This window comes from Meriones unguiculatus, chromosome 3 (assembly GCF_030254825.1).
Source record: "Meriones unguiculatus strain TT.TT164.6M chromosome 3, Bangor_MerUng_6.1, whole genome shotgun sequence".
Taxonomy (NCBI): domain Eukaryota; kingdom Metazoa; phylum Chordata; class Mammalia; order Rodentia; family Muridae; genus Meriones; species Meriones unguiculatus.
The window spans coordinates 103,413,435-103,435,577 of NC_083351.1; the positions used below are offsets into that span (position 1 = coordinate 103,413,435).

The 22,143-nt window shown below is 45.4% G+C and overlaps 1 protein-coding gene across 5 annotated transcripts in view; it reads left to right on the top strand.

Moving 5' to 3' along the window:
* Trio (trio Rho guanine nucleotide exchange factor) overlaps positions 1-22,143 on the top strand; it is a 288,270-nt gene that overhangs the window by 196,077 nt on the left and 70,050 nt on the right. For all 5 annotated transcript variants that reach the window (XM_060380406.1, XM_021640449.2, XM_060380403.1 and 2 more), the window contains exons 29-34: positions 1,846-1,957; positions 3,378-3,568; positions 5,673-5,774; positions 7,123-7,265; positions 7,979-8,078; positions 18,315-18,558. In XM_060380406.1, coding sequence (XP_060236389.1) covers positions 1,846-1,957; positions 3,378-3,568; positions 5,673-5,774; positions 7,123-7,265; positions 7,979-8,078; positions 18,315-18,558 — 892 coding nt within the window. The remainder of the gene's footprint in view (positions 1-1,845; positions 1,958-3,377; positions 3,569-5,672; positions 5,775-7,122; positions 7,266-7,978; positions 8,079-18,314; positions 18,559-22,143) is intronic.

The following is a 22,143-nucleotide window of genomic DNA, read 5'->3' on the forward strand; positions in this document are numbered from 1 at the left end:
TTAAAAATAAGTATACCTAAAATTGTCCTTGCAAAAAAAAAAAATTTAAAAAAAGATATTCATTCATTTGTTTTTAATTTTGTTGAGACAGGATTTCTTTATGTAGCCTTGGCTGTCCTGGACTCACTTTGTAGACCAGGCTGGCCTCAACTTACAGAGATCCACCGGCCTCTGCCTCCCTGAGTGCTGGGATTACAGGTATGTGCCACCATGACTGGCTGCCCTTGCAAAAATTTAATTATGATTAGTTTCAACAATGTAAAGGGGAACAAACTGACCACAGGTGCTTTGTGCCATTAATGTACAGTTTCTTGCTACATTAAAAGTTACTTACAGCTTTTGTCTGGTGAAAGTGCTGTGTTTCCTTTGCTGGTGAAGTGTGTGAAACTTCAGCATGTAGCTATCTCCGCTGCTGGCCTGGGTTCCACAGAAGGAGACTGAAGCTGAGGGTACCTAAAACACTCTCAGTAAAAAAGACCTGGAGACCATAAAAAGTGGCTGTGTTCTTTTATGCAAGTGATACTATTATGTGACATTTCTATTGGAAAAACTCTGCTGTACACATACCCTAACATATGTGCGCATGCACATACACACACACACAGAGTGCAGGGCCAGGGTTCAAACCAAGGCCTCACACATGGCAAGCGAGCACTCTACCATCAGGCCACACCACATCCCCTCTCCTGGAATGCTATATTGACTCTTACTAGGTGACTTGATGGGCTGTCCCTACAGCAGTCTGCAGCTGCTGTGAACATGAAACAAGCCAGAAGGCCAAGTTTAATTCTGTGCATTCAGGCCATTTCCCCTTTGAATCCTAATTCTACAAAAGCGCTTTGTCTCAGTAATCTTAGTGCTCTTTCAGCTCAAGGCTTTGTTCTTAGTTTGTGTTTCCTCTAAGATTCTAGTTCTGAATCTTTCTCTTCTGCCCAGCTTCTCAGAAACATAAATATCAGACCACAAATGAAGGTGCCTGTCAGAGGACTGAGTTCTTCTAGGCCAGTGGCTCTCAGCCTAATGCTGTGACCATTCAATACAGTTCCTCATGTTGTGGTGACCCCAACATAAAATTATTTCCACTGCTACTTCAAAACTGTAATCTTGCTACTGTTATGAATCTCAACGTAAATATTTTTGGAGATAGAGTTTGCCGAAGGGGTTGCAACCCATGGGTTGAGAACCACTGCGCTAGACCACACTGGTCTGTTTCTCTTGAGCACCACATACACAAGATTGTTGTGACTAATAATGGTCCTGCCACCCCACAAAGGAAGACCTCAGAGTGTGCGCTTCCTGCTGTCCTTTTCACAGAGCAGCTAATGAGCGTCCATGTGGTCAGGAGATGGAATTATACACATTGATCCTTCTGAGAGGCGTGGCTCTCCTGCGCTCCCTGAGCACCCTGAACAGTTAAAAGGTGTTCTGTGCAGTATTGTAGTTCCGATGCAGGGTCCGGATAGACACTGACTATGGGGTTCTACGGCCAGTAGGGCAGATGGACTCTGGCATGGCCATCCGTTGTTACCTGTAGCTACTTATTCCTTGCAAACCAGTAATGTTTTATCTTCTCATTTTGGAGATGTGGCGGTTGACAGGTATACCAACCTATTCCTGAATGGTGACTGGATCTGTCTTCCTCCAGTGTCCTCACTCAAGTAGAATAAACACTGTTGTCCTTTCAGTAATTCGCTTTTTTAATAAGAAGAGTCCCCAGTTGGTTATTTGGGTTTATTCTTGAACAGTGTGAGTTTTCATGGATTTCTGGATGTCTGCTAAGGTGTTGCCAGCAGAGCATTTTGCAGTCCTTTGCTAGTTCATGGTATCGATCTTCTGCATCTACAGGAACTGCTCACGTGCTGTGAGGAAGGGAAGGGGGAGATCAAGGACGGCCTCGAGGTAATGCTCAGTGTGCCAAAGAGAGCCAACGATGCCATGCACCTCAGCATGCTGGAAGGTAACAAGATGCTCACATCCCAGCGCACACCTGCACCGTCTCCGCTGGTGTTGTTTGCAAATGAATTGTCTTCTCTCTTAACCTGGTAACAACCATGCAGAAGCACCTTGTGTCACTTAACTCTTATCTAGTAGAACCTGGTTTTCCTACTAGTGGAGGTGTAAATGATGAATGGATACATTGAGACCCAACGTTATAGAAGATCTTGTTATTTCCCCGTTTCCATATCTGTTCCTAGATGTTTACACAAAGCAGATGTCTGCAGAAGCAATTGAATTTAGTGTGTAATATGATAAAAAGAAGTTAGACAAATGTGTCCAAGTATGTTAGCAATTCCAATTTGCATGAAGTTGCCCCTGCATTGTCAAGGTTAGCATTGCAAAGGGCCTGTCCCAAATGCTTTTGCTAGTTTATGCCATTTCATTGGCAGCACCAGAACACTTACTAATTAGGACACACACACAATGCCACTATGTAATAGAAACTCAGAGATGAAGCAACACTGACTTTCTTCCTCTGATGTCAGACTATATGGCTGTTTGTCATGATGCCATTAAAGGAAGAGCTGAGTTCTGGTCATTTCTGCTCTGTCTATTCTCCTGCTCGGATAGGCCGAGTGAGCTATGGGAGCACTGTAACCTCCCACCTCACAGGAGTTACAAAAGCATGTGGTAGGGAACCCTACTAGCTGTATACATTTGCTTTCTCGCCGGCTCAGAGCTAGGGTGCCTAGGTCTTCCTAGCTGGAAAGGGACAGGCCAGTGATGGACTAAGTTATGGTGGCCCTAGTGGGAGCATCTGCTGTAAAGAAGAGGGAGAAATGGAGGGAGTGAGCAGCTTCTGCCCCAAGTGCTGCTTTGCTAAGTCCTGGTGGCCACATTTGTGATAAAAGAATAGCCAGGGAGGCCACCATGTGGCCCAGTCCAGCCTGACTCACTGGCAGAGAATTGCAGACTCATCGAAGATGGGTTAGCAAAGCTGTCCCCACCATTCTGGGACCTGGGCAGAGAGCCTGGGAGGGGCATTCAGGCTGAAGAGGAAATGAATCAGAGGCTGGAGGCAGTGCAGTGGAGTTGCTCTGGTTAGAGGAGGTGGTTGCCAGGGCAAAGGCTCCAAGTATGGGACAGAGATGGGAGTTAAACCAGATCTCAGATGATGTACGCCAACCGAAAGGAATGGAAAATAAAGAATAAAGCTACGAGGAACCCCTGAATTTTTTTTTGAACTTGGGAAAATATATGCAGAGTAGTTTTAGGAAGAATTATCCTTTGATGGGGAGTGGGGGGAGTATTGTGAAGAGCATGGAGTCAAATTGAAAACTAATCCGAGGGCGTTTTACAGGTGAAATAGCAATGCTCCCTTCTGAATCATGCTCATTTTTCCTTTGAACTGATTTGCCTGCTTTTATTTCATGTTGCAGGGTTTGACGAAAACATTGAGTCTCAGGGAGAACTCATCCTGCAGGAATCCTTCCAAGTGTGGGACCCAAAAACCTTAATTCGAAAGGGTCGAGAACGACATCTCTTCCTTTTTGAAATGTCCTTAGTCTTTAGTAAAGAAGTAAAAGACTCCAGTGGAAGAAGCAAGTACCTGTACAAGAGCAAGTTGTTTGTAAGTACAGGCATCAAGAGTTCACAGCTACAAATCATGTGACTGCAGCGTTCTTAAGGGGAGAGAAAATGTCTGTTTGTTGCTTTTAGCTGCCTCTCAGACTACTCTGAAATGGGAACCTGAGTTATGATGTTTCTATCTTCATCAGCTTCTGCAACCTGAGTCCACTAGAGGGCATGCTGGCATTCTGTGGACCTGGGGATGCTGTTCTAGAGTGCTAACTGTCCTAGAGTGCTCACTACAGGGTGAGGAAACACTGCAGGACAGTTTAATACAATTCCTCATGCTCTGGGGAACCCCAACCATAAAATTACTTTTGTTGCTGCCTCATAACTGTAATTTTGCTGCTGCTATGAATCGCAGTGTAAATATCTGATATGCAGATCTGAAATGCAGCCCCTATGGGAGCAGCGACCCCCAGGTTGAGAACTGCTGCTGTATGAGGAAACGAAGTCCGGTATTGTCTAGGTGCCCTAGGCAAGCACTCATATCATTTTAATGATTTTTTAAAATCCATAAACATCAAAATGTATGCAAGCAGCCTTATGGGTAAGCTCACTACAGAGTCATAATCATGGAGATTTGATTTTTTCCATTAGAAATTCATTTACTGAAAAGTCAATGTAAAAATGAATTTGAAATTTTTACAATAGCAAAATACCATTATTAGATAAAAATATATGATAAAAAATAATGTTTGAAAGCTCTGCCAGCCCTACCCATGCAGAGACCTTCGGAGTGTTCTGGCAGTGCACTTTGACTCCTATCCAGTGTCAGTATGCTTCTGGGGAAAGGCGCACCCTGGAACTACTGTATCGCTGTTCCCCACCAGCCAGTCCTGGGTGTGTGCAGCCGCGCGCCTGTTCCTGGGAGTCTCAGGCCAGGACAAAGTGTTATCCCCTGCACTCTGAGCTTTCTCAAGGTCATTGTTCAGAGGACTGGCAGTACAGAGTTGTTGGGCAGAGGCTGGCAGTGAGAATCAGTGAAAATGAAGCTTACTATCTAGCAAGGAACCAGAGTGCCATGGAGTTGCCTTCATGTTAGATCTCTTTAAAATATTTTTAAATATCTGACATTGAATGACTTAACATTACAAATTTTGGTGATATTTGTGTGTCAGTCAAACTCCCAGAAGAAGAGATTCCCAAGTGTAGAGATTTTTTTTTTTTTTTTTTAAGAATAATCTGGAATCTGAGAATCCCCAGTAATGTTTTCATTCCACTGTCATTGGCCGTTAACCTGGCTGGATTATCTCTTGGATCTGTCTGTGGCCTTACATCAGTTAAGTCACACTCCAGCTGGAAATTAAAAAGTTCAGTCTTGCCAGGTAGTCATTTTATTGCTGGCTTTAAACAGCCCTTGGAGTCAAGCTTGTGTGTTCTAGAAATTGATACATCTTAGTTTAATTTATATTTTAAAAATTAAGATTCCCACTGAGGCCACCTTTAGAGTTCCAACCTATGAGTCACTTCCATGGCTGGAGGGAGAGGCATCCGGTGGATCTGATCGTGGGGGAGGATGCCATGTTCTGGATATGTCCACACAGAAGGGTTTTTGTCCGAGTCCGATGAAATACTGAAACTTATCTTTGCCCTCTGTCAAGATGTGCTGCTGCCCAGAGTCTGTTATGAGAGCTCTTTTTAGCTGAGAAAGCCCAGGCATGTTTTTAAGGTTGGCTTTCTCTTCAGCACATCCTGCTTGTTGAGCTCCATTGCAGTCTCCAGCAGTGCTCCAGTGAAAACACTCAGTGTGGCCCAACTGCTACCAACTGCAGCACCAGTTCTCAGCCTTCCTAACTCTGCGGCCCCTTAATGCAGTTCCTCATGTGGTGGCGACCTGCAACCACAAAATTATTTTCTTGCTGCTTTATAAACTGTAATTTTGCTACTATTATGAATTATAGTGTAAATATCTGTGTTTTCCAAGCATCTTAGGCAACCCCTGTGAAAGAGTCATTCCATCTCCGAAGGGGTTGGGACCCACATGTTGAGGGCCACTGAACTAAGGGATTTGTGTGGCCATCAGTCACCAAAGGCTATTCCTTTTCTATGCTCTAATCCTACCAAAATTGAGTTTCTAATTATCTAATTGTCTTTCTATCCAGACCTCAGAATTGGGTGTCACAGAACATGTTGAAGGAGATCCTTGCAAATTTGCACTGTGGGTGGGGAGGACACCAACTTCAGATAATAAAATTGTCTTGAAGGTACGTTAATTCACAGCTGGGGGATTGCTATATCTGGGTTTATTGTGGAGATATATACTATTTTCCTTGTTGAATTGTAAAAATCCATGTCATTTTATTTGACTTTTTTGTGTTTTGTTGGTATTGGTGAAAGCAAAAAAAATCTCTCTCCACCCCCCCTTGTCTTCTCTTCTCTCTCTCTCTAACTCACTTTTGATTTAAACTCTGTTTTGAGTATACCAATTTTTTCTAGGACTTGCAAAGAAATCTAAAGGCATCTCATGGGCTAACCCCATCTACATTTTGGAAACTACAGACATAATTATCTTCTTGATCTGTCTGGAAATACTGTGGGTGGTTTAGGGATGCTTTGGGGAAGTTGGCTCATGATTTTCAGGCTGTTAGAGGAGCTAAGGTGTGGTGAGATGCTGAAGTATAACTGGCATTAAGTTACAGTATCTCCTCTTGCATGCCTTTTCATCTTGCTGTGGTAATTTCAGAAACTGAGTTGTTCATTTGAAGATTACTCTTCTTCAGCCAAGTCTTGTTGACCATCATGAAGCCACTATTTTTCTAAGATCATTACTCATATGTTCTCAATGGATTGTTTTCAGTGAATGTACGTGGCCTACCTGGTGGACTCTTGCTAGTTAGTGCTGACACAAAGCCCTATAAAATATAAAGTGTACCAACAAATTTAGATAACTCAAATTTTTCTATAGTTTAAACTTGTGCAAATGTATTCAAGACTCAAATTTTCCAAAATGTTTAGGAAAGTTTGAATAACACCTTTTGCCTTTCAAGGAGGGCCAAATGGAAGTGGCGTGGGCTTTGAGATTAGATGGCTTTGATGGGCCTTCAGCACATTTCTAGTGTGCCCACCACTACATGGCTCCTTTGTAGAGTCCCTGTGTGGTGAGTAGGGTATGTCATCTGAGGCGCCTTGGCTGGCTATGGAGGAGGCCCTCAGCAGCCATCCTAGCAGTCCAGGGGCAAGCAGCAGGATCAGGGGGCTCAGGGGACTCATTCACATCCCTGCTGATGGTTTCCTGGACACTGACCAAAATTATGCCTCAGTGGCCTCATTGAGGTTTCAGATTGGGAATGCATCTGTTTTTATAATGATGATGGATTACTAGACTAGAGAGAGTGAGGAAGCTGTAATCACGTTCATTTGTAAAAGAAAAATGCTTTTAGTAAAACTATGTAAAATTAGAGCCATTTGCTTGAGAGTAAATTAAACTGAGTTGCGGTTGCTCTACTGGAGGCCCTGGGAACTGGGGAGTCTGGGAAGCAGGGGAAACCTGTGTGTGGTAGGCACAGGATATGGGAAGAACACTCTGTCCTGATGTCTCTGCCCCCTGCATAGGCATCCAGTATCGAGAACAAGCAGGACTGGATAAAGCACATCCGTGAGGTGATCCAGGAGAGGACAGTGCACCTGAGAGGAGCCCTGAAGGAACCCATCCATATCCCCAAAACAGCGCCAGCAGCGAGGCAGAAGGGGAGGAGGTGAGTGTGCGATGGCTCGTGACTGCTTATCTCTTGGGAGCAGGGTCTTCACCTCTGTGTTTCTCAAACACTTTGAGCCTGTGTGGATTAGATGCTCTGCTTTGTCAAGAAAAGAGGATCACTGGCTAAAAGCAAATAAAAGACCACATGCAAGCCCCTCTTTTTCCCTCATCCTACCCAAGGCATTGAGACACTTGGTTTGGCTTGGTTTATTTTTATTTTTTCATTTCTCAAATAGAAATGAACCTGGGTTGGGCAGTTCACCATGTGGAGAATTCAGTGGGAAGATATAGTGGACACTTACCATATAGCCAAGCCAAAAGCTGCACTCAGCACAGAGTGGCGCCGAGCTGCAGAAGTGGCTCGATGGTTGAGAGCACTTGCTGCTCTTGCAGAGGATCTGGATTCTCTTCCCAGCACCCATATGGTGGCTCACAACTACCTCAGTTCCTAGGACCTGATGCTTTCTGACCTCTGGGTGCACCAGGCACGTACATGGTTCCCATATGTTCATGCAAGCAAAACACTCCTACACAGAGTGTATAAAATAAACAACCCAAAACAACGTAAGCAGAATGGCTTGCCATTGTGTGTAGGAAGGAACTGGTTGTAGGAAGAATTGTGGTCTGACATGGGCCTTTTTCAGCTGGGAGATGGATTTACCAGCTTGTAGGGTTGAGAACACAGAACTGAGGGTTTCTGTGTTCTACTAGGGATGGAGAGGACCTGGACAGCCAAGGGGATGGCAGCAGCCAACCTGATACCATTTCCATAGCCTCCCGGACATCTCAGAACACGCTGGACAGTGATAAGGTGAGCCCTGCCTCTTTCGGTCAAGGTATGTTCAATAAAAGACAAGTGCTGGGTTCTAGGAGGGGTGGCAAGCTTTAGTGGCAGGGAAGAACCTTAGAAATTAAAGTCAGACTAGTGCTGAAAACTCAGAAGAAATCTTCTCAGTCATGTGGTTTTATGTCAGTGTCTCTCGAAACAGTATACCTTATTTAAATTTTATCTGTAAGCCAAAGAGTAATTAAAATAACCTTTTACCCAAAACCCCATATGTAAATGTGGAGCTTTGTCTTAGGCAGGAGTGCTAACATCCTCCAAGGTGTACCCTGAGGTTTCCCCTCAGAATCTGGGGTACACAGAATGCGGAAAGCTCTAGAACACCGAACTTGGCTTGGACAGTGATGAGCACTGAAATCACAGAGCTGCCTTTCGTCTAAGGCATGTATACAGGTGTACCTCTTTCCAAAATGGGCCCAAATGTCTCAGGATGCTTCTTGTAGAATCCAGACACCTGCAGAATAAACTGACGGGTAGTACAGCTTGTTAGTCCTGGATTTATTATGTACTATACAGAAAATAAGAAAGCCTTGTATCAAAGCCAGAGACATGTGTCTTGCTGAATGTTCTGTTCCTACTGAGATGAACATATGTTCTAGCTCTAGAATGCTAGACAAGATTCTTAAAAAAAAAGAGAGAGAGAGCAATATATAAGCATTTCCTTTCAACTGTGTCAATTCTTGATTCATTTTTTCGCTACTCAGTGTGAGCTGCTTTATCACTGCATGGTGACTGTGAGACTTGGATTCTTGCAGACCTCTTGTGCTTCCCTGTCCTGGAAAGGCCAGTGCTGGGGGACTGTTTTAGATAGTGCATTAAATAGACATTGGGTATGACTTGCTTGGGTTTGTGGATTCACATTGTAGTTTCCAGGACAGAAGTAAATATGTTTAAAATACTCTGCAGAGTACCCCATTTCCAGAGCCCTCCCAGTGTGAGTAAATGGGCTTTCTTTCATTCTGTTTTTTTACTCTCCCGAATGGGAAGTTCCTAAAGCTTAGAGTACCTTACATAGCAGGACAAAAATGTGCCTTTTGTTATATTCAGGGATGGGCTATTAGTTAAGTCAGCAGACATTTAGCCACTGAGGCAGCAGCAGGAGATAAGATGGATGACACATATGGTCAGCCATTTGGTCAGAACATTTCTCCCAGCCTGGAGCAATTTTGTTTAGAAAGATACAGTTTGCATTTGGAAACATTTTATTAGAAAATACCAATTGCTTGGGGATTTTTTTTTTTTTTTTTAGCCTTTATAACTGAAGAAGTTAGCTTGTCAGTTCTTTTGGAACTGTCACCTAGAAGAAAAGGCAGACAAGATAGTTACCAAGTGTGGCAAGGATAGCAATTTACATCCAGACAACCTTACAGGCCCTTGGAGAATTGTGCCCAGGCACCGAGTTCACATCCTTCCCAGAAGTACTCTCACGGGGCAATTCTAGGTTACTGTAGATGAAGTTCATGAGAAATAAGTCTTTGGAATGAAATCGCAAAAAGAGATGAATGTAATAAGTTTCCTCCTAGAAGGCTGGTGAAGGCTTTTCTCAAGGTTAGCCCAGGAAGCAAGACCAGTTGTTGTTTAGGTACTTAACAGGCAAATGGGTGGTCATGGAATATAGAAGTGCCCTCGCCATCCCAGAATGGGCTCCTTGTTATAGGTTTGCCCATTGTCACACCCCTGTCACAGCCCTGGTTCCCTAAGGCATGTCCATTATAACACGACAGGAATTATGTGAACTTGCAGTATAGCAGATTCTGATTTTACTTGATATGTGAAGAAGAATAATTACTACCAAAGTGTAGGTTTATAGTAACTGGTTATTCTGCCTTGAGGGTCCCCTGGGACATCAGAAGTTGCAAGAACCACCCCTACCCCTTTAACTATTTCATCTGTGAAGATAATGAACCAATTACCATTTTCTTCACCCAGTGGTGTCATCACTGAGGATTGCTCTGGAGCTCACAGTCCCTAAAGGACTGCTCTGCATGGCTGCCCCTCCCCAGTTTGGGAAATGAAGCTAGTACAGTTGATAGACTGTCACTCATCAGCACCAGTCCTGGACCCCATAGCACTTCGCCATCTTGAGGCAGTGACACTCCAAGTCCTTTCTTATAAATGTGACACGCTTTCCTTTAGTGCCTCTGGGTGAGACCAGGGTCCTTAACAAGCTGTGGGGACAAATAGGCATGATCTGTGTGCCCTTGCTGTTAGAACTGAGTAGCTTTCTTAACTTCCGCTCCTATGTTGGGGACTAGAATTTCTTAAAGCAGGCTCACTCAGTCCCAGTAAGAAGGTAGGGGTGTTCACGTCCCACCGTGCTTGTGGCTTCTCTACTCTGGAAGGCTTTCTTTTAGTCATCCTTCTACCTGTGCTTCTCTGGCCAAAGATTTTAGTCTGTAGAAGATTCAAAAGAGTGCACTGTGTAATTGAGGAGCTGCATCTCTCCCAGTGCCCCTGGTCTCCAGGAGCACCAGCTTTCCCATGCCTCAAGGTTCTCTCTACCCTACATACTGAACATTTAAGCAGCCCTTGATGCTACAGGCAGATTCTTCTGGCATGGAAATAATTCTGCCTAGTTGACTCAGTTCATCATGTCTGTTATGAATTAGTTGTGTCATGGAATTTGGTCCCAGTTCAGAAATGGGGCGGGGATATGTTTTGTGCTTAGCCTCTTAGGTAATTCTAATGGGAAATTGTCTGCCAAAGCTGTTAGCAATCCTCAGACGAGGCTCCAGAGGGTTAGGACAAGAGTCAGCTGGGGAGAGGCTCGGAGACACCCTCTTTCCAGGGCACAGCTCCATTAGGCTGCTCTGGATACAAACCCTGTTCCACAAGCCCATTTCCTACTCAGAGAGCATCAGTTTTAAAATAAGTCATCTTTTTGTTCCAGATGTGAGTTTAACACCAATTCTTGCTGATATTCATGGTACTTAGGCTGATAAAATGATCTTATAAAAATGTAATTTGTGTTTAAAAGGAAAAAAAAAAAGCCAAATGCTTTCCAGAATCTTACCTCACCGCCCCTGAGTGCATCTCCTGAGGTAGGGAGGAGATGCTGACCCAGTGCTGATCCAACCCCGGGGCACTGAGGTTAGCTACATGAATCGGCACAGCCACATGAATCGGCCAGACACAGATCGTGGGTTTATTCATCTGACATCTTCCAGACCTTCTTCTTTTACAGCAGAGCTGACTGTGCTGCAGAGAGTCTTTAGCATAGCTCCTCACTCTCACCCAGTTCGTCTGTGATTTCTGATATTCAGCGAAATCTGTGTCATGAGACACTCATACATATACACGGAGAGAGAGAGAGAGAAGAGAGAGAGAGAGAGAGAGAGAGAGAGAGAGAGAGCACGCAAACAAAAGAACAAAAGCAAGAACAAAGTGTATGGAAGAGCCCTCAGGTCCTGGGACCCTCTTTCCAAGGATTGCATGATACAATTGAAATAGGTTCTTTGCATGAACTCCACTTAAGCTTATAAGAGGAATTACAAATCTGCATATCTTTTTTTTTAAGGATGCACATATTTTAAAAAGTACCTGTTCTCCTAATAAAGCTGAAGCCCCATGTCAAGGACATTCCTTTCTGTGCAGTTTTAAAGGTGTCTTTTGTGCCACCTGAGTATACACTACGCTTGTTTACACTTCTGTAGTTTTAATCAAGGCAGTCTGAAAAGTAGCTGAAGCCAGTGCAGTTTAAAATATGGCTTCCCTGACAGTCTTACCAGGGAAGCTGTGTCTACTGAGCTCCTCAGCATGGGCCTGCATCCCCTGCACCAGCAGCCTGCACTCAGGGCTCTCCCATCCCCGCTCAGACAAGGCACAGGGCCACCTGACGTGGGGCTGGGGTAGATTTGCCACATATAATAGAATTGGGTCATTGAGTTAGAAAGTCTTCCATGGGGTAGGATGTGGGGCTAACCTCCTCAGGGACCTCACTGCTTAAATAAATGTTAGTGGTCTCTGTTTTTGTGGTAAGAGGACTTCCTGCCTGTTGTACAAACGGTGTCCATTGCTGCTGATGCAGGTTAACTGTCCGTCTCAGCTTCACCCCCTGGCTGGACACTAATCGCCGTGGATGTAGAAGCTAACTGTGTTGTTTCGGAGCTATCCGCAGTCTTGCAGCGGAGTTGCTCAGCTTCAGCGCCTGTGCACTTTTTAGCCCTCCAACAGCATAACACATATTAAATGGGTAATGCCATTAAAGTACTTCAGAAAAGGGAGTCTCTCGCTCAGAGTGCTTTGCTAGCTGGTCATCTCCCATCTTACTAAGTTAGCTGCATTGTGGCAATGTATACAAACAGTACAGTGAGAATGTTCACATGCTATATTCATGCATTCGCAGATACCTTTGATCACCTATTGTGGGCTTCCTTGGGCAAGGTCTTTCCTTCTTCCTGCAGAGAGGTGTTTTCACATGGAATTGTCCCAGGAGATTTGCTGTGCTGCCCTGCCCTCAGCCGACCCGCTCACACTAAGAGTCCTGACTTGCATGCTGCCCTGGCATCTTGGCCTGTCCTGCATGCTCCCGCACCCCCTTCTGCTGCATGAGAAGCATGGCAAAGACAGCCTCTTCTGGGTGCTGCTCGCAGAGCCTGGAAGCCTGACACACAGCTGCCGCCTAATGTTCCTTTTTACATTCACAGTTTGCCTTTTTATCTGTAGCTTCTAAATTCATCCTTCTACAGCTAATAATTCATTTGAGTCCATACATTCTGCTCCCTCAAGGAAGCCTCCCATGATTTCTAGTCACAGCAGAAATCATGTGATTTCTGCTCACATGTGATCATGCAAATAAAAGAAGGTTAGAGTGTGGAGAGCAGTGGCTGCTGCTCTTGAAAACGTTTGCCACTGATTTACTTTCTTGCTTTTAAAAAATCTGTGGTAAAGAAAGCTATAACCCAGAATTTATGATTTTAATGATTTATAGACTTTCACAGGTGTCTGTGAGTACCCTCTGTGTCAGAGCTCTCTTTAAATGCTTTTAAACCCTAAGCCAGAGGGTTAAACACCTCTTCCATCTTGGCCGTAGGTAAGCTGGCTTCCCTGCTAGTGTGAGCCTGTGGGGCCGCTCTTTATACTGTTGAGGTAGGAGCCGATCTGCCAGCCTCCGCAGAGCTGCTGAAGCAGTGAGAACCTGGGCCATAATGGCATTTATTCCAGATATGTTCCAGCTGCCTCTGCTTTTGTGTTCGTGACCTACAGTGGAGCTGTATTCTGTAGTCCCCATAAACCAAGTAAATCATTGTTTGGACTGCTCTGTGTGAAGCCACAAGACTCTTTTGTGGAGTTTCTGAATGACAGAATGTAGGGGGCTGTGGGGTACAACTGTTCACAACACTTTGTTCTCAAGGAGGAATGGCCTTTATTAGACCACATCCATCCTGCCTCACCCCACCCCTGCCTTTCCACTCTCACAGAATCAGCCAGATAACTCGCTGCAATTGATCTTCTTCTGGAAACAGAATCCCTGGAGAGGGGACGATCTCGCCCACCACCCCATTTATCTCCAGCCCTCTTCAGTACAACTTCCTCAGAATGCTTTCTGAGCTTCATGATTCAAACCAGGTGTTGGCTATTGCCCATTTAACTGTCTGTCCTTGTAACACACAACTGCCTTGTTAGAGTGCATGGGGTGAGGGTGTAAGAATGTTGAGGAGCCCATGGCCAAGTCCACTACATGGACATCTCAGCCATGGGTTGAGACAAGGCAGCACCAATCCTACAAAGATTATTGAAGTGCACAAGACTTTGGCCAAAAGATGAAGGAATGGAAACACCACAGACTGTTTATTTTCCATTATCCTGGAGAGAATTCAGGGAAAGGCTTGCTTTGAATCCACTCATGGCTTTGGTCTAGGTCATCAGTGCTTTCCCGTGGCCCTCTCCCAGGGCAGTGGCTTTGAGAGGAGGAACACCCCTGATGATTTCTGTGGCTATGGTCTGTTTAAAGCCAGCTGTGTTTTCCACACTTGATGGCTACCACAATAGTGGAAAATTGAAAGATGTTTTGAAAATGTGTCTTTCTATTTTCGGAGGTGACAAGGGTTAATGTGAGTCTGGGGATAAGTTACATTCCTGAACTCAGCAAATATGCCTGGGAGCCTGTGATGGAAGTCTATAAGATGTGCAAGGTGAAGAGAATGCTGCAGAGACTTCCAGGGAAAGAGGCTAGCACAGAAGAGTCAACTATACAGCTAGACGAGTGAGATGGGAACAGGGACACTCAGCAGAGTCATGCCCTCAGGTCTCCAGATTCCACGGACCTCGAAACTCCTAGTTAGGAATTTCATTTTTAATATCAATAGTGACGTGCATCGCTTCCTCAAAGTAGTTATCACAAATGTCTGCACAACAAAAACGTGTCTTTCTAAAAACGTAACAAGCTTCATTTTAAAGAGATGCTTTGTAGCTCAACACAGTTTAAGGGGGGAATTAGAGATAATAACACTCTGTGAAGAAGCCACAGAAAGACATTATTTTATAAGTTTACTTAAAAATACATAAATCGGGCTGGAGAGGTGACTTAGCTGGACCTGGGTTCAGTTTCTGTCACCCACATGGTAGCTCACAGTTATAACTCTAGTCCTAAGGGATCCAAGGCCTGCTTCTGGCCTATGTGGCCACCACACATACCAGTACACAGACATATACACAGGCAAAGCACCCATGCACATAAAATGAAAAAAAAATACACAAAGTACGTGTGTATATACAGTTTAAGTGCAATCTGGAACATGGATACTCCCCTCAAAAGCAACAGTCTGTATAACAAAACTCCAGTGCCAAGCACGAGAAAGGTTCCTGAAGGTTGGATAGACCCCCTCAAACAGTTCAGGATATTGTCATTGTCCTAAAGCCCCAGTGAGTTTGAAAGTCCAAGAGACCCCTCAAGTAAACAGTATAGGATATTGTCACTGCCCTTTGTTGTACCCCAGAACTTGAAGCTAAGTCCATATTGCTGAAGACACCATGCACTTTGGTCACGGGACATAGCGGAAGTGATCTGGAACTGTCCTGGAACCCACACCTCCACCCCCACCCCCAGCACTGGCTCTCACAGCATAGGAAGCTGCCAAGGGAAAACACCATCAGTATTAACCGGTTGTAAAGTCTGTGGACCATGACAGTGACCTGCCTGGCACCATCTCCCCAATGGTACACTGGGACATTTTATTGTGGGGTAACTACCAACTGTCCCTTTGGACTAAATTTAAATATGTAAATGTAAAGCTTGAAACAGAAGCCTACTGGGTACTTCTCAGGCAATTATCCATTTAGTTCCCAACCTTAATTGTAGGTTCTTATCTCTTCTGATGGGCAAAACCAGTTGACTGAGGGACATGAAAATTGTGGGGCTGATAATTTTTCTGAAATATTATTCTGGCACTCTGTTTTCTTAAGTTCTGGAAAGCCTTTGCATGTTTTTTAACATGGTTTATGATTCTTTGTCAGAACAAGCTTGATTTCTACTTCTTGTGCTCTGTCAAGTACACAGATGTTTCCAATCCTTTTTGGTTACTCTGGAAAGGTCTAAAAAAAAAGTGCCAAAAATATAGTCTAGCTTAACTCCCCTTCCTGGGCAGCCCTCCCCCAGCCCCAGCACATTTGCTTGAGTGCACTGACAAGTTAATGAGACTCTGGAAGGGGAAGCAGCCAGCTCAGGGCTGGGGTGAGATAGAGTCCTTCCCAGCGCAGCAACAAAGGCCACTGGGGAAAGCCTGGACTTCTAACCCAAGAGTTCAGTAACAGAGCTGGCTGCCTGTAACCATGGGGTTATGGAGCTGGGCCACCAAGGCCCACAAAGGGCAGGATCTGTTACAAGCCTGACCCTGTCAGGCTTCACTGGCTGGCTCTGTTCACTGAGAAAAAAAGCAGTTCCCCTCTTTGTTGAGGAGTTAACCACTTCCATATCGTGGGGTTCTGTGAGGAAATTTTTTTTCCCAGGCTGGGTCTCTGCTTTTGGCATTTTTATGGCTTCTTTATATGCTCAGGAACTAATGTAATATTTATCATGGCTTTCCCACAAAGGAGTTTATAAGAATTTAGAAGGGAATCGAAACAGTTGTGAGTTTTCGTTGTGCCCTAGTGAAGATACTAGGTCTTTTGTCTGGAGTGGAGCTTCATGTTGAAAAGAGCTGTGTTGTTTCTGTCCTTTGTGGTTGTCGTCAGACATGTTTTTAACTCTGAATCTCCAAACTCATTGAGAGACTAGGATGGAGGGTAGAGCATAGGAGCTTTTCCTGTTGCCTGCCCAGCATTCTGTGGGCTTCGTATACTGTGCATACACGGATCTCACAGTAATCTGCAGGCCCTGTTCTGCACTTACCAGCCTTATTTCTGCCCTCAGTCCTGACACAGTCACAGGAGAGTGGCCCAGACCTGCCTCCTGCTGAGGAGGGTAAACACACATGCACACACACACAGATTCACTTCAAAACTGAAGTATAAGTTGTTTCAGGAAAAAGCCCTAAGGCATAGCAGAAATGGGAGCAACTTCCAAGACACAGTGGATGGGGAACTTAGAGAGGGAAAATGGACACAAGGGCTCTAACCTCAGGGATGGTAATGTCGACCAAGTATGCATGGGACCATCTCAGGAGCAACTGTCAGCACATAAACCTGGGAAGGCAGATGGGGACTCAAGCCCTGCATCAAGAAAGTTGTACCTAAGGTTTTGAAGAGGAAAGGCCATGCATTTTAAAAGATCACCCTGCTGGCATTGTTCTCATGGGCCAGAAGAGAAGAGCTGGGAGAACACAGGGAGACCCTAGAACCACTGCAGAAACTCACATAACGTAACCAGGGGAAGAAGGTCATTAGAAAGCCACCCTGGAGTCCACGTGACTACTTCTGGTAGAGGAAAAAGATTTATTTAATTTGGGTAACTTGTTGGTGATAGCAGCTCCCAAGAGCAATGCCGGAAGAGAAACACAAGTGGGAACATCATTAGTCATGTCCCAGCACCCCTAGTAGGATGAAAAATCGGAAGCATGGGGTCATCAGATGCTGGGTCCTTGGGAGTACCAGCATGAGTGTGAGGCTAAGGAGCCCACGTGGTGTAGGGAATAGTGGAACCTGGCATATCCTGAAGAAAGAAAGCCAGGCACAGCATTCCTCTGTAGGAGATATGAGCTCTGTCCCCGAGGAGCTAACAGTCCAAAGTGACCTACCAGGATGCAAGCCATTCAGGGGCATCAGTAGTGGGAAGATCGTATTTTTATTTTACAAACACAGATTGTGTGTGTGTGTGTGTGTGTGTGTGTGTGTGTGTGTGTGTGTATCTTCATGGAACTCATGGATGTGTCACAAAAGACTGAAGGACTAGTAGTTGAATCAGAAGGGAAAAAATTAGGAGTGATCATAGGGAAATGAGATTATGGGTTAAAGGATTAACACAATCCGGTGTGGAAAGGCTGGAGCCCAGGGCAGAGGGCCAGTTGGGCACATCAAGGAGGCACTGTAATATGGATCTGCTGAGATGACTTTTGTGAGTTCTACAAAGCCTTCCAAGACATTCATTCTTCATCTTCAGAAGGCGCTGTAAGCTCATGTTTTAATGCACAGAAAACTAATTTAAAAAAAAAAAAAAAAACTGTACAAAGAGTCCTTAGGGATAGTTAGGATGAAACACAGGAATTCGGGAGGAAGCCAAGTCCTCAGAAGGTCCTGAGGAGAAGCAGTCCAGGGTCAATGCCTTGGGGCCTTTCTGTTCTCTTTGTGGCTGCTTCCTTCCTGATGTAAGGGATGATTGGAGAGCCTGTGCGTTGCAGTGTGGAGTGCTCCCTTACCACTTTGAAAGTCTGGAGAACTTCAGCTGCCTTTATTATCCATCTTGTGATTATTCCCTAAGCAGCCTTCAGGCACTTTTTATTACTCTGTTCTAAGTTTAAAGATGAGTGCATAGCATTTTTAAAGAGGGAGTTAAAATGTCTCAGGTGCAAAGAGATTTGGAAGTGCATGAGAAATCGCAGACAGTGAATCCCTCATAAAACTCCCAGCATAGAGAATGAGAGAAAGAGCATGTGCCTCTGATGGCTCCAAAGGGAAATGACAGAACAGAGCCTTCACCCAGCTTTAGTGATGCTTTTAGTCCTGCTGTGGAATTTCAGGTGGAAGAGGGAATTCCTGGCCAAGTTCGCAGCCCTGTGTGACCCAGTGTTTTTTCTTGCTGACCTGTCTTTCTTTCTCTGTCCCTCCCAGCTTTCTGGTGGCTGTGAGCTGACCGTAGTGATCCATGACTTCACGGCTTGCAACAGCAACGAGCTGACCATTCGCCGTGGCCAGACGGTGGAGGTTCTGGAGCGGCCTCACGACAAGCCTGACTGGTGTCTGGTCCGCACCACAGACAGGTCCCCTGCAGCAGAAGGCCTTGTGCCCTGTGGCTCCCTGTGCATTGCTCACTCCCGAAGTAGCATGGAGATGGAGGGCATCTTCAACCACAAAGGTAAGTCCCTGGGAGGCCTGAGAGAAAGCACAGGGAAGCCTCACCTGCCCTGCAGGTCAGCACACAGGACCTATCAGTGTTCTTCAGCCCAGTGCTCTATCCCATCTCCTCGGCTCTGCAGGGGAGATGGGATTCCACCCAGTACTAAAATGGTGACCTCCTTTCCTGAGGTGGTGGAGTAAGATGGGACATCAGCTTCAAAGGGACGGCTCTGTGAAAGCCAGTGCCATTCATACGTGGAGAAAGAGCAGGCACTGTTTTTCTTCTGGTTTGCTTGAAGTAGGTAGGAGAAGCAACAGGTAAGGGAGGTGGGACTGGACCCAGCCTCTTTTGAATCAGATTTTCACATGGCCTTTCTGTGCTATCATTAAATTCCTAGAGATCAGTTTTGGTTCTGAGAGTTACTCAGCCACTCCATTTTATAGTTGTGTAAACATGGCGTTTGGAGACCTGCTTTAATATTTGCAAAGCATGTAGCATTCCCAGGCAACTCCTGGATTAAAGTGTCAGCAGGACCGCTCTGCAATGGAGTGTCAGTATTCCTGTGGAGACTGTGAAAGCCTTTACCCCAGATGCTCGACATGGAGGCTGTAGGGCTGAAGGCTGCTGAGCACTTGGCTTGCCTTGATTGACTCCCGCTGGAGTTCTTGGGAAAGCCCCTGGATCACTGTTTTATACTCATTACATGTTGAAATGACATATCCCACAGAGGGGTTGAACAAACTGCTGTTTAAATTAGCATTTCTTTTTACTTTCTCCAGTATGGCTACTAGGAAGTTTGGTCGACAGATGCAGCTCATGCTCTGTGCTTGTTGACCGGGGCTACTACTTCTTCACCTTCGTGAGAAGTCTCTGGAGACTTCTGCTCTGTGAGGAAGCACTAATGTGCAGCTCACCCATGGTGCACAGGGCAGGGTGACCCAGTGAGTAGTTCTTTGAGCTTTGGGGGACATAGCTGATTATCTTTCTGAGAGAACATCACTCTATTCTGCCATATTCAGTTACTTTTCTAGCAATCATGGACTATTCTGCAGCTTTCCATGCTTGCCATCCACACCCTCCTCACATTCATCCTAACAGTTTGGTACCATCCTCTAGCTGCCATGGCTTAATTCCCTTGATCTGAATGAAGCTGCACAGAACACAGCTTCCAGGTAGCCCAGCTCACTCCTTATAGCCACACTGCGTCCCCATGGCCCTGCATGTGAACTCACTGCCGCCTAGTGAGAAACAGGATGAATGGGACTAAGAGAAAGCTGGGTATCGCTTTCCATCTCTAGAGACTTGGTAGTTTAGAGCAGTGTGGGCCCTTCTGTGACCTGGAGTTGGGGGTCAGGAGAAGTCCCCCAGCACTGAACTGTACTCTTCCTGGCTAGTTCAGTGTTGCCTGGGCCATTTTAGTCCTTAAGTTTGGATTGGAAATAAAGTTTCTCTGTGCCCCCTGAGGAGCCTGGTGGACTTGAACATGCTGCATATAGCTCTTGCACTGAAAGGTTGCATTTGTATGTGTATCTCCTGCCATGTGTTCTTTTCATCCTGGTGCCACAATTGCAGCTTAGCTGCGGGGAAGAACTCCTCCATACCCAGCTCATTGCCTTTGCTCTGAAAGCTTCCAGTGAATCTTGCTTGCTTGGAAGTAGCTGTTTTTTTTTTTTTCTAGTTGAATAACTTCTGTGATGTCCATAGCACTCTAGTCCCCCACCCTTTACAACCATAGCTGCTGTGAGCACAGTGGATGGATAACAGTCTTCAGGTTTCTCCTTTTCTCATTTGTTTGAATTTTCTCAGAAGAGAACTGAAGACTGTCTGTCTGTCTGCTCCCTCAGTATCAGGCCTTGGGCAGCAACAGAGCAGTAGATCTGGAGAGGAAACACCACCTTCAGGGTTTTCAGCAGGCCTCTGACAAAGAATCCTGTTGAGGTCAAACCCAGTTGGTGTCTAGCCTTGACTGGCATCTTTGTCTAGCACAGCAGAGGCCATTGTCAGGAGGTCCAGGCAACAAAGGAGTAGGAAGTAAAAATGATGCCCAGGAAGGATGCATGTTTCTCCAGAGGCCTCTGCATCTTGGGAAGCACAGTCCCTTGATTTGCCTCCGGCCAACCCATAGCCCGTCCTCTTACCTGTGTGTGGAGAGAAGGACTCGTGCCGCTGCAATTGCTGAAATGTTAGTGTGTACTAGGCTGCTGGCACCTACTGTCCCATGTGTGTGTTCCCGCCTTTTCCCTGCTGTATCTCACTTTAAGAACTCTGGGTACAGCAGTGAGAGAGGGGAGCCAGGAGCCAGAGCTTTCTCATAGAACTCCGCTCCATCATTCTGTGGCTGGTCAGACCCCTTTGGTAACATCAGATATGTAAGCTGGCTTTTGTGCTCCACCCCACAAAACTCCTGAGCGTGAAGATACTACTACTATTATGTATCTGTATCTCTGTCAGTTATCCCTAAAGGTAGTTTCTTAGTGGTCTAAGTCATAGCACTCTGCCCTTCCAGGGCAGGAGAAGAAGAACGCTGTTTTCTAGTTCTGTCTTGGAAGCTTTTTTTTTTTTTAATAACTTCCTGTCCAAACAGCCTAAATTTCGATACACTTTAAGTGCCTGAATCTATGGTGACTTAGGTTAACTATCTAGTTGTTTATGAAGAATCATCTGCTTCAAGGGTCCCCATGAGCTTGCCCATATCAGCTGGGGAGGTCTCCACATTGACTGTGGGAGAAGCACAAGCTCTCTTTGTGGCCCTGAGCTTGGCTAGCCCTGGGACTGTGTTGGACAGGGCGAATGCTTGGGATTCGTGAGGGCCAGGTGTCCTATCTCAAGACATACGAGTCTGTGTGGTGATTCAGGAGGATAAAGATGCATAAAATCAACTTAAAAAGAAACTGAGTCATACATTTTAAGATGTTTGAGTCTGAAATGACTTTGACATGAACATCACTCCACAGAGAGAGCTTTCACTTGTGTGTGGGAGATCATTTTAGAAGATTGCGTTTCTGCTACCCTCTGCAGGCAGACAGATTGCCTGGGGTGTCAGCGCTACCCTGGTCTGGCTGCCAGTCCTCTCCCTCACAGCATCTTAGTCACCGACGCAGCAGACAGACAGTGCCTGCCCTAAAATAGAATGTGGCTTCAGGAAATCCACACTTGACCAGTCTTCTCTGTCTGTGGTCGGTGCCATCTGCTCTGACTTCAGAATCTGGGGCTGGCCTCACTGCAGGGGGCCATGCCTTAGCTCCCAGCACGCACAAGGTACATCTCACACTGAGAACCACCAGTAGCCCTATTCACTTGGGAACAGTCTTTGACTGGCTGGAAGTAGCTGTCAGGTAATCTCTGCTAAACTCCAGTAAAGCCAAGTGTTGTTTCCTTCCCAGTGTCACAACCTGTAAAGCTTGTATTTACCAAGTCACAGAAGTAAACAGGACTATCAAAAATGTCTGTATTTCCTATGACCATTTCAGAACGTCCTCTTTACCTTATGATAGCTCCGTGTGGGCTGCTGGTATTCCTGTACTTACATTCATCTTATGTGGTACTTAGGATTGAATCTAGGCCTGGTGAGTGCTAGGCAAATGCTCTACCACCAGCTGTACC